This window comes from Capra hircus, chromosome 12 (genome assembly GCF_001704415.2).
Source record: "Capra hircus breed San Clemente chromosome 12, ASM170441v1, whole genome shotgun sequence".
Lineage (NCBI taxonomy): Eukaryota > Metazoa > Chordata > Mammalia > Artiodactyla > Bovidae > Capra > Capra hircus.
Window position 1 is genome coordinate 13667629 of NC_030819.1, and position 12469 is coordinate 13680097.

The 12469-nt window shown below is 44.0% G+C and overlaps 1 protein-coding gene across 1 annotated transcript in view; it reads left to right on the forward strand.

The window, feature by feature from the left end:
• Positions 2622-12469, forward strand: part of LOC108637249 (multidrug resistance-associated protein 4-like) — a 121177-nt gene continuing 111329 nt past the window's right edge. The window contains 2 exon segments of the mRNA XM_018056291.1: positions 2622-2677; positions 11855-11965. Of these exon segments, the coding sequence (XP_017911780.1) occupies positions 2622-2677; positions 11855-11965 (167 nt within the window).

Consider the following 12469-nt stretch of genomic DNA (forward strand, 5'->3'; position numbering starts at 1 on the left):
TGTGTGTGTGTGTAGTAAAATACCACAACCAGGGCAATCAACATAGCCATCACTTCACACCATAACCATTTTCCTTTTTAATGTCGAGAATGTCTAAGATCTACTGTCTTAGAAAATTAAAAATACACAGGGCAATATTGGTCAACTGTAGCCACATTTCTGTACACCAGTTGTGCAGAACTTATTCAATTTGCATAACTGAAGCCAAAAGCCATTATTTTAGAAAACAATTTACTTACTTATTTATTTTTGGCTGTGCTGGGTCTTCGTTGCTGCACATGGGCTTTCTCTAGTTGCAGAGGGCAGGGGCTACTCTCCAGTTGTAGTGCAGGGCTTCTCATGCTGGTGGCTTCTCTTGTTGCAGAGCACAGGCTCTAGGGCACATGGGCTTCAGTGGTTCTGTCACATGTGGTTAGTTGCTCCTCAGCATGTGGAATCTTCCCGGACTGGGAATAGAACCCATGTCCCCTGCACTGGCAGGCTGATCCTCATCCACTGTTCCACTAGGGAAGTCCTCAAAAGCCATTATTAATAACACCATTTTAACCAAGGTACAAAGGAAATTGTCAAAGAATTATCATCTTTGATCTTGTTAAAATCACCACAGATTTTGATCTTCATTTAGGGTGGAAGGTAAGAGAAACTGCTGAGCTGGTAAGATGGTTATACAAATAACTAAAGACTTATGAGTGGAAGGTCAAGATTTTCTTCATTCAATTCATACAGTGTACTGTACACACTTTGCATGTACACTGTACATCCACCAGTGAGACAGACCATGCTGGACTTGGACTTGAGCCCAAATCAGGATTCATCATTTACTCCTTCAAAGACCTTGGGCAGGAGCTGTCCTTGAGCCTTATCTTTCTTATCCCTAAAATAGGTATGATAATACTTTCTTGAATAGGGCATTGTTAGAGTCAAAAGTGAAGTAAGGTCCCCAGAAAGTGCCTAACTTGGGTTCTATAACATTTGCCATTGCTATTCTGGAAGGCCCTGAGTATCTAATGAAAGAAATCATAATGCAGCCTCTCTCTCTTGCTCCATGTTCCCCTTTCCTAATCTAAGAGGGCAGTAAAAAGCTCGCAGAAGTTCTCCACACAATGTAGTGTGTGAGATGCCAAAACCTGTCTCTAATGGCAGCATGGATTCATCTTCTAAAATCATTTGAGCTCTTCTAATCTGTTACCTTGCAGCTCTACAAACATAATCTGCTAAACCCTGCTGTTGTATAAGGTCAAACGCTTGGCTACAGGTTGTGTTGTCCAATCCAAATTCCTGTGTCCAACGTACAGTGAGGCCAAAAAACCGAAATGTTGTAGTTTGGGGCAAAGAAAGGTTTATTGCAATGGCCAACAAGAAGTACAAGCAGCTCATGCTTTAAAGACCCAAACTCCATGATGGATTTGGGGGAGGATTTTCGGGTGGCTCAATGGTAAAGAATCTGCCTATCAATGCAGGAGATGTGGGTTCGATCCCTGAGTTGGGAAGGAAACGGCAACCCACTCCAGTATTCTTGTCTAGGAAATCCCATGGACAGAGGAGCCTGGCAGGCTGTCCAAAGGGTTGCAGAGTCAGACAGGACTTACCGACTAAACAGACAACAACAAAGGGTGGTCCAGGTGGTGTGATTAACTCCTGCACTATTCTCTGACTGGTTGATGATGAGGTAACAGGGAAGTATCAGGGTTTAACATCATCAGTCCTCAGGTTCCAGCTGGTGCAGGGGCTCCCTGCTTATGGTCATCGTGCAGTTAACTTCTTCCATCTGGTGGGGGTTTTAGTCTCTGCAGAACAACTCAGAAACATGCATCAGACATTTTTATCTACCTACCTCAGGGAGGAACTAAAGATTCTGTGACTGCTGCATGGTTAATCTATTGAAAAAGTTTTTAGGTTATTACATGTTCACATTCTTCCAGTCATCCCTGAGCCAGCCTTTTGTGACTCAGAGGAGGCCTGGGAGATTGAAGCTTTTCTACAAACTAGAGACAGGCAGAGGGCATGGGGTGGATCTATTCCAGGAAGGCCCAACAGGGTCCAGCTCCATTGCAATTGGAGACCCTCCCACAGCGTCCTTGTTCGGTCCTGATGAGGGTAGCGTACCCAGAGAGCGGGCTGCTATCTCCTTCTGCCAGCTTTCTCCTGGTCTTTACCACAACTAAGGGGCGGTTCTCATGTAGCCTGCCCCTCCCTCTCCGTCTTCTGGGTGGGGGCCTGGGCTCAGAGCGCGCCCTTTGGTAGCATTTGCAGCCCGGTGCCTAAACGTAGTTGCCTCTGTCGGGCACCTTGTGTGCGCAGTTTCCCTAACTGGCTCCATCAGCTGCGCCTGCAGCCTCATCTCACACCTGCGTGTGGCCCCTGACAGGGTCTGCCTGGCCGCCCCTTGATCCTGGGGCCCCCACCGCTCCAGGCCCCAGGAGCAGAGGCGCGGAGAGGGAGGCCAAGGGAGGTCAGGGCCTGGCAGAGCACCAGTGCTTCACTCCCAGAGCCGGTGGGTCTGTCTCCCTAAGAGAGGACCGCGGTGGGACTGAGCCTCCAGCCTCCCCGCAGGCGCCTCCAGGAGCAGCTCCGCCGCCAGGGCAGCGCGGCCCCGGCCCGCGCCCGCCCCCGCCGGCAAGATGGGGAAGCCCAACCCGCTGCAGGGCGCGAACTTCTGCTCCCAGCTGTTGTCCTGGTGAGAGACCGCCTGGGCTGACAACCGCGCTGCCTCAGGGCCAGTGTCTGACGCCGCCTGCGCCTTTCAGGGGCTGACACGGTCCAGGGCCAGGGCCAGGGCGAGGGAGCGCTTCCGCTTTCCGCTGGCTGCTTGTAGCCGGTGGGGTCACTTCACGCTGGCCGCGGGAGGTCCTTGCCTGCTTCCTGGACAGTGGTTCAGTGGTTGCGGGGAGGGGCGGCAGGATCTGGGAGAGTGACCTGGTGGCCGAGTACAGGGTCTCCCTGCCTTCCAGCTCACCGCCTGCCAACCTCCTATGCCTGTGAGCAGGAGGGGCAGCGGCAGGATCAGGAGGCAGGGAGGCTGAGATCTAGGCTGCCCAGCGAGGAGTGCACGCCTCACCTCAACATCACTCTCTCTCTCATTCTCTCTCTCTCTCCATCCTTAGTGGCCTTCCCCAGTACTGCTCAGGAATTCTCAGTTCTGAACTAGATTGGCACCCTTGTTTCCCCGCTAAGAAAACAGGTTATGAACAGCTTCATTTATCTAATTAGTGCTCTGGATCCTTGTCATCTTCCAACAATGTCCCCACCTTTTCCCATATTCTTTAGGTGACAGCTGAGTTCCAACTGCACCAGGCTCCCTCTGTCTGTGGGTTTATGACCATGTCTCCCTCTCCCTCTGTGTGTGTCTCTCTCACTGTATGTCCTGGTACCTAGTTGTAACAAATTTCATGTGTGTAAAAACACTTTTTATGTAATGAATGGGGTTACTATTCTTGGCCTATGTTTTGCTTTTGTCTTGGACACTTAGCCTCCACTAGAGTTATGTATTTGACCTATACTAGTCTTAACTATGTTTTGCTTTTGCCTGGGAGACAAAGCCTTGACTGGAGTTATGTATTTGACCATCCCCTTTCCTTACTGTGAATATTTCCACTTCCACCTTTGAGGAGGACCACTCTGGGGATGGGGTCCCTGAAGAACCTATGGGGTCTTATCCAAATATCTAGCCTTTAGAGAAGCAGTGCATTGTCTTGAGGTAGGTGATCCTGCCCACATGTCCTATGGTTTTGAAATCACTAAAGGATCCCTGACCTGGGAGGAAACACACAGATGAAAAACAGCTCAGAGAGGGAAAACTCTTAACTAAAGTTTTCTGTGTAGTAACTGAAACTACTAACTAGTTGGACTTTAATCTTACTTGAATTATTAGATCTTTTGTTCCTGGACCCTAAGCCATTCCTCTTTCCCATAGATTCTGATATTTCCACTTTTTATATGGGAGATCCTTGGGAATCCCCCATGGGATGGAAGCTCTTATGATTTTTTGGATTGTGGTGTATTTAGTGTGTGCAGCTACATCTCTTGGCCATTTGGTGGTCCTTAAGGAAAGAGGGGGCCTTCCCTGGTGGCTCAGTGTTAAAGAATCTGCCTGAAATGCAGCAGACCTGGGTTCGATCCCTGGGTCGGGAAGATCCCTTGGAGGAGGGTGTGGCAACCCACTCCAATACTCTTGCTTAGAGAATTCCATGGACAAGGAGCCTGGTGGGCTACAGCCCATGGGATCCCATAGAAATGACTTAAGCAGCAGCAGCAGAAGCAAGCAAAGAGAGGCCTTGAAGAAGGAATATGGTATGGTTACTGTAAATAATAATGAAGCAAGCAAACATCTCCTTAACTTTAGGCAGAGCCAGGAACTCTCCAGGCATGTTCTGTTTGTAGATTTTCTAAGTGCATGTGCCTGGAAATGGAAAGGTGAGGACTTCTCATTGATTTGGGTAGACACCCATTTCCAGTTTTCCTGCTGGAGCAGAAGGAGCTGGTACCTCTTATTTCACACCTGAAGGCACCGAAGCAGAGAAGTTGAGTAATTTTTAAAAACTTTTTATTTTACATTGAAGTGTAGCCAGTTGACAATGTTGTGATAGTTTTAGGTGAACAGCAAAGGGACTCAGTCATACATATGCATGTATCCTTTCTCCTCAAACTCTGGAAGGTTGAGTAAGTTACCTACCACCACACAGCTAGTAGTGAAAGACTTGGACCCCAAACCAAGCAGTCTGGTTCCCGAAGTCTTTGTCACCTGTACATAACTGCTACACTGAGCTGCTTCTATTGGGATCTTTGTTCTTAAATGCAGAGAGAAGTAAATTCTAAAGACACATTTGGTTTTGTTAGCAGGAGTCTCTCAATGGAAGTTCTTAAAGTTCTTGCTGCTGGAGATGATGCATGTGAAACATCTCTATAATCAAGCTTTAGGGTGACTGTTCTCAAAATATGGCTCTCAGACCTGTAGCATCTTCCTTACCTGGGAGCTTGTTAGAAATCCACCACCCCTCCCCCCCGCCCCCCCGCCGCACTCCTTCTAGACCAATTCTGGAAAGTTAGAAACCCTGGCAATGGGGATTAAACAAGCTCCAGGTGATTGTGATGGAAGGTGGAGGCTGGCTTCTGCTTTAATCCTCCCATTGGTAATGTTACTTCAATGTTAACTTTTAAAAAGGGGCCCAGATTTTGTGAAGTGAGACATTGACCATGATCACCGTCCTGTATGTAAAGTCTGAGCTATCTTCGTGGTGTCCTTGTGTCCCCCACGTGCTGTTCCGGGGAAAGTTGAAATGAGCCTAGGCAGGAAGTGCTGCCCAGAGACATGGTCCACCTTGGAGAGAAGAAATGAGTTTTCATCTTCTCATTGGGAGTTTCCTTTTCTCACATTTCAGTTCAGTTCAGTCACTCAGTTGTGTTCAACTCTTTGTGACCCCATGGACTGCAGCATGCCAGGCTTCCCTATCCATCACAAACTCCCAGAGCTTGCTCAAACTCATGTCCATTGAGTCAGTGATAGCATCCAACCATCTTATCCTCTCTTGTCCCCTTCTCCTCCTGCCTTCAGTCTTCTTCGGCATCAGGGTCTTTTCCAATGAGTCAATTCTTCTCATCAGTTGGCCAAAGTATTGGAGTTTCAGCTTTAGCATCAGTTCTTCCAATGAATATTCAGGACTGATTTCCTTTAGGATGGACTGGTTTGATCTCTTTGCAGTCCAAGGGACTCTCAAGAGTCTTCTCCACAACCATAGTTCAAAATCGCCAATTCTTTGGTGCCCAGCTTTCTTTATGGTCCAACTCTCACATCCATACATTACACCTGCTTTCTAAACTTGTGACTAATGCCAGTAACTAGGTTTCTGACTTTATACAAATTACCTCTCTGGGGTTTTAGTGTTTTCACAGCACACATTGGATTTAGGGTCTAAAAGAAGTCATATCTTATAGCTAATGGTAGTTGTTTTGAATTTTAGAAAATAATATAAATTTTTCTATTTCTATAAATAATTTAAAACTATAGAAGAAGAAGAAAGGAATAATTAATTTCTATTAGCTAAGTACACTTGTTGGTATTTTGGTTGTTTCTCCATCTTTCTCCTAGAAATGTTTATGCACATTCACAGTTATCCTTTTATTTTTTAATAGAAATTGTAGTTTTTGGTTTTTAAAATTAATTTTTACTGGAATACTATTGCATTACAGTGTTTTATTAGTTATGTACACTGTTCTATAAAATTAAATATCTTTGAATCCCAATTCCTTCTTAATTTTCAATGGTTAACATTTATTTGTAGCATTAAATAATATTCAAAATGTGATACTTTTTTATTTATTCTCTGAGTTAAACTTTTTTATTTTCTACTGAAGTATAACCAACTAACAATTCTGTGATAGTTTCAGGTGGACATCAGATGGACTCAGCCATACATATACATGTATCCACTCTCCCTCAGACTCCCTCCTATCCATGCTGCCACATAACACTAAGCAGAGTTTCCTCTGCTATACAGTAGGTCTTGTATAGTAGGTACAGTATATACTTGTTGGTTAGCCATCTTAAGTATAGCAGTGTGTACATGTCTCTCCCAAACTCTCTAACTATCCCTTGCCCCCATCACTCCCTGGCAACCATGATTCTTCTCTAAGTCTGTGAGTCTGTTTCTGTCAAATGTGGTATTTAATTGAAATGTATGCAGTCTTTCAATTTTTTTAACATAGTTTATTGCTAACAAGGATGTGATGTATATCCATGACCATATATTTTGATGCATCTTTTTTCTATATTTCCAGAAGTAGAGTAATTGGTGACAGGCTTTTTTCCATCAGATTTGAACCAATTCCCCCTCTTAACAGCCCTACTGTGCTTACTTCATTGCCAACTTTGAGTACCTAAATTGCATTTTTTTCCCCTAGGTCTAAATTTAAAAATAATTCAAACAGTTTTAATTGGAATCTATTTGATTTGTAAAGAGAAATGTGTCTCTTGACCATTTATTTGTCTTTCTTTGAATTGTCTATTAATGGATTTTTTTCCTAAGAGGCATTTATATTTTTGAAATAACCTGTAATAGTGCATATAATACTTTTCAGGTTTTCACTTGTCCTTTAAGTCAGTTTAGAGGTTTTAATTTATATGTCATTAATTATAGTGAGCTTTTCTTTTTGGTTTCTACTGTTGCTTTTGTAATATGTCTTTTAAAAATCCTAGCATCATTTAAATCTCTGTAAACATTTTATTTTAGCTCTTTTCTTGTTTCAATTCTAACATTAAAGACAGCTAGAATATTTTTGGGCTTCCCTGGTGGCTCAGACGGTAAAGAATGTACCTGCAATGTAGGAGACCTGGGTTCGATCCTTGGGTTGGGAAGATCCCCTGGAGGAGGGCAAGGCAACCCACTCTAGTATTCTTGCCTGGAGAATCCCCATGGACAGAGGAGCCTGGTGGGCTACAGTCCATGGGGTCACAAAGAGTTGGACATGACTGAGCGACTAAGCACAGCTCACAGAATTATTTTTAGTATTTGATATGATAGGGATCTGTTTTTTCCCCCAAAAGAGTTCATTTTCTCCTCATCCCCATTAATGTGAATAAGTGATGTAGTTTATGAACCGTGTCCAGTCTGCTGAGACTCTCCCTGGTGATGTCCCCACTGTCCTCACTGCAGCCTCTGGGGTGAGCTCTGCATTTCTCTCCACCATCATCCCAGAGGCCAGCAGGTTGAGGGGGTAGGTTGAGTGCAGGACCTGTCCTCAGGGATGAGGATGGAGCAGGGCCTTGGATTAAATGCACTTGGCCATCAGGGAGTGGTTACATCCTCGCTCCCCTGACACTGGCCACATCTCAGTCAGTGAACTGTCCCCTTGCAAAGGGAGTGTGGATGTGGAAACTGCCACTGGTGTCAAAACAGACTTTCTAGAGACTCTTGTTAAAGAAGCTGATGACATGAGGGAGATGTGAACTGACTGAGGGCTGAGATAGTTTAGGGAGGTTGGTCCTGTAAGGCCCTTAATAACTATCAATTGTAAAAGCATAGAAATGTTTAATTTCAAGCTAGGATTCTTTGCAGCATTTTCAGAATACCAGTTGTTGTTCATCAACAGTGAGAGATCCACATGTTGTAGATGGAGGCTGCGTGAGCTCTGCAGGGCTCTTTGGCCTTAATCTGTTCCCTGTAAATATTCAGTTTAATGAGTTTTTGTAATTTTATACAATAGCTATGGCCTCAACCAAGATGTAAAACATATCAAAGGTGTATTCAGATTTACTTCTATATCATTTGGCAAAATAAACTGCCTAACAAATTTAAATTTATCTCCTGTAGTTTATTCTTGATTTGGGGGCTCTTTCTAGTCCTGCATCTCCTCAGCTTGAAGAGGTACCAGGCTACGTCTTTTCAGATGTGTCAAGTGGCTAATTTGCCTTTCTGAGTCTTCCATGGGACCCCCCGATCATGTAGACTCCCTTCTCTCTCTTGACCTGAAACAAATAGAGTGTCAGATATTTCTGTAGCAAAGATGAGTTTATTTGGGATCAGCAGAGAATTGTAGTTCAAGCTTTGTAACCAGAGTGACCCCATGTGTAAGTCCCCAAAGGGCAAGAGATGGAGAGCACTTTTATAACAGGGAAATGGAAGTTGAGAGGGCTATTCAACAAAGAGTCCATGGCTTTTCACTGGCTGAATCCTCACCAGAAAAGAAAAGGAATATTTCTTCTTCCTGTTGAGTGTTGCTATTGTTGTAACCTCATCTATCAAAGTTATGAGGCTTTCTACTGGGATCCACATGGGATTACTCAAGAGCACTGTTGTAGTGACAGCTGCTCTTCGTCTGGCAGGATTTTGTCCTGTTCAGAGCATCACTGACCCTCTCAGCATCCCAGGGAGGTGTTCTCTTCAGGTGTTCACCGCACTTTCAAGAGGCCAATACTAACAGGTTATGTGGCTAGTTCGCGGTCATATAACCGGAAGTGGCAAAGTCTAGACTCTAACACAGGAACATTTCCAAATGAGGCACATCAGTTGCCATTTTTGTTTCTCATTAAATTTTTTAAAACTGTGGAAAATGCACACAATATAAATTTACCATCTGGACGATTTTTAATCGTACAGATCAGTATTATTAACTCTCTGCACATTACTGTACAGCCAATTTCCAGAACTCTTTTCATCCTGTACTGGTGCTATTAAAACACTAACTCCCCACTTCCCTTGCCCCCAGCCTCAGGCTACCACAGGGCCTCTTTGTTTCTCTCAGAATTTGACTGCTCTGAGGACTTCGTGTAAATGCATAAAATATTTGTCCTTTGTGATACACCACTTTACAATCCCATTGTCAGTATGCAAGGGTTCCAGTTTCTCCACATCCTTGCCAACACTTATTTTCTCTTATTTATTTTCATAGTAGCCCTCCTAATATGTGTCTGGTGATGTCTCAGTGGGGCTTTCCAGATGGTTCAGTGGTAAAGAACCCTCCTGCCAATGCAGGAGGTGCAGGGGCCAATCCCTGGGTTGGGCAGTTCCCCTGGAGAAGGAAATGGCAAAAGCACTCCAGTATCCTTGCCTGGGAAATCCCATGGACAGAGTCTGGTGGGGTACATACAGTCCATGAGGTCAAAAAGAGTCAGACGTGAATCAGTGAATGAGCGTGCATGATGTCTCAGAGTTTTGATTTGTATTTCCCTAGGGATTACTAATTTTGAGCCTTTTAAATTTTAAAGAATTTTAAAATTATGTGCAAGAGTAATTTTAAAGAGGGCCTTTTGGGGCAGGGTGTCATCATCTCGGTAAGTCCCAGTGCTAATTCCCTGAGTGTTTTCTGTGAGGAATGACTGTAGGATAAATGGCCTACCATGTTTCACATTTGCTTATGGTAAAGCTCACAGATTTATACTTGTGCTTTGAAAGGAAATTGATAATAGAGATATTAAAAGTCATGGAGATGCTGAACTGGAGTGGAGAAGGAAATGGGAGGACAGTTGTGGCCCTGGGTCCTCAGTACACTGCTACATCTAGAGTTCAGCCTTCTGACTCCTGGGCTGGGATGCTTTAGCGGTGCCAAGGTACCAAGATTAGCAAAATCTGAAGTCCAGTCTCTCTTATTGCTTCTTTATTGATTCATGGACATTCATACATTCAATAAATAATTCTTGAACATTTCTTCTGTACCCATGCTGTCCTAGGAAAAGTGGAATAAAAGAAATGTGATCTCTCTTCCATGGGTTTTGAAAATTTGCTTTGAAAATTTGCTTACCCTGGCAAGATCAATAAAATGATGTTCATCTTTGAGCTATTTCTGCATATTAGCTATTATCATTTAAATAATGCATAAATGGATTTGAATAGGGTCTTTTTCAGGGGATCCTCTGTACAGTTACTGTTTTTTTCCATTTATATTAAGTAATTTGCAGATAAGTTGCGATTATATAAATATCATGTTCTACATCAAATTTTCATGCACTAGATTTAACTTCTATTGATTATTTTCTGACTTTATCGTTCCTTTTGTTTGCCTACATTTATTCTCTCCTGTTTATACAGTAGCAAGGATTTATGGGTTCCTTCATTAGTTAAAGAATTATAATTCATTGTCATTTATTGATTTTGATTCTCAAAGTATCCCAGATTTGACTAGTGAGAGCCATTCAAGCTGGCTTCACTGTCCTTCCTACACATCCTCATGATTCCTTGAGTGTTTCCTTATTTTATGGCCCAAGATGTCCCAGGCCCATCTTGGACTTTCACTGCCTATCGGTTTCAGCCTGTATATAGTGCTGCTGTTGCTGGGAATGCTTGGGACTGTGCTTACCTGGGCCAGTACTAGTTAAGCAGCCCCCACAGACATTCCCTTTCTGGAGCCAGTGTTGTGCCTGAACTGGGTCTTTGGTGTCTCAGCAACAACCATCAGGGAACTTTGAAATGACAAGATGTATCACTCACATGTCCTGGAGGTTAACACACCTGGGTGACATAGCGAGGTCCTGGGTAGAGAGAGAGAGCTCATGAGCAAGCCTGGACTTGGGGTTCTGCCTTTTGGGGGGTTGGAGTGTCAGGTGTCTAGGATGTCACAGGTTCACATTTTATTGGTGAATTAAAAAAAAATAAGAGTGGCAATTAAAGTATGAGAAGGGAGAAGGAAGCCGACAGTGAGATGGTCTGTTATCAGGTCAACCAGAGCTTTCTAAAAGCGGGAACTTCATGGGTGGGGTGGCCTGGCTCTTTATCTAGTTGTGTATCTGGTGCGTGTTCATTGGAGATGGATGTCTACAAAGTGGATGTCTCTAAAACTTAATGTCAGGCATTTACATTAAAATAAAAATAATGATCAGGTGTTGACACACACTGCCCCAACCTTAGAACCAGTCATTTCTTCAAGGAAACTTCGTTCCTTTTAGGGAAAAAGGATATTAAAAAGTCAAGATCTAGGTGAAGGAGGCTAAAAGGCAGAAACTTCCAGTTATAAAATAAATAAGTTATAGGGCCCTAACGTCCAGTATGGTGATTATATAATAGTTAACCATATTTTATTGCATGTTTAAAAGCTGCTAAGAAAATAGACCTTAAAAGTTCTTACCACAAGAGAAAAAATTGTAACCATGTATATTAAAAATAGAAAGAAAATAAAACCCCAAGATCTGAGGGTTGGCTGGAATGTTCTTTGCTACCAGTGTGTTATACCTTTTAGGGCCTCTCAGTGTATGGAATTAGGATGTATACATATATATGTGTGTGTGTGTGTGTAAACACATATCTATTTTTCTCCTATATCTCTATGTATTTAAAATGTATTTTTTCCAATGCCCATGAATATAGGATCTAATTAGACAGAGATGTGTAATTTGGATATATGTGACTCTCCTTTTAATTTTTAACAGCTGGCTAAACCCTTTGTTTAAAATTGGTCACAAACGGAAATTAAAACAAGATGACATGTACTCGGTGCTTCCAGAAGATCGCTCCCAGTACCTTGGAGAAGAGCTGCAATGGTGAGCAGAGGCAGCAGGGAGAAGGGGAGGGAGAGGGAGAATTTCCGCATGGGGCTAAAGGTGCGGGCCAGGAAGCTTTGCCTTCCTCTGGTTTCTTCTGAGCCTCCTCCCCTGACACTGCACACACCCCCTCAGGCTGACCCCAGGCTTAGCCCACTTTGGAGGCTAGGGGAGCCCGTGTTTCCTGTGCATCTGTGGATGTGGAGGGAGCCCGCAGCCACGGCCCTGGAGGCCGAGCTCTGTCCCTGGAGGTGGGGCCCCTGGAGGAGGGAGTCTGCCCTCCTGAGCTGCTCATGACCTGTGAGTCCAGCAAAGCTTGACAGGAACTTGTTTCCAGAATCTGGAACTTTTCCCTCAAGGCCTGTTTCTCTGATACTTCAGAGTCTACCTGGCTCATCTTTCAGGAGACCTGTGAACAGTTAGCCGGCATCCATGCGGCAGCCGCAGAGCGCCCTATAGTGCAGGCTGGTCTCTCTCCCATGCCCCATTTTCCCTTTGGTGGAC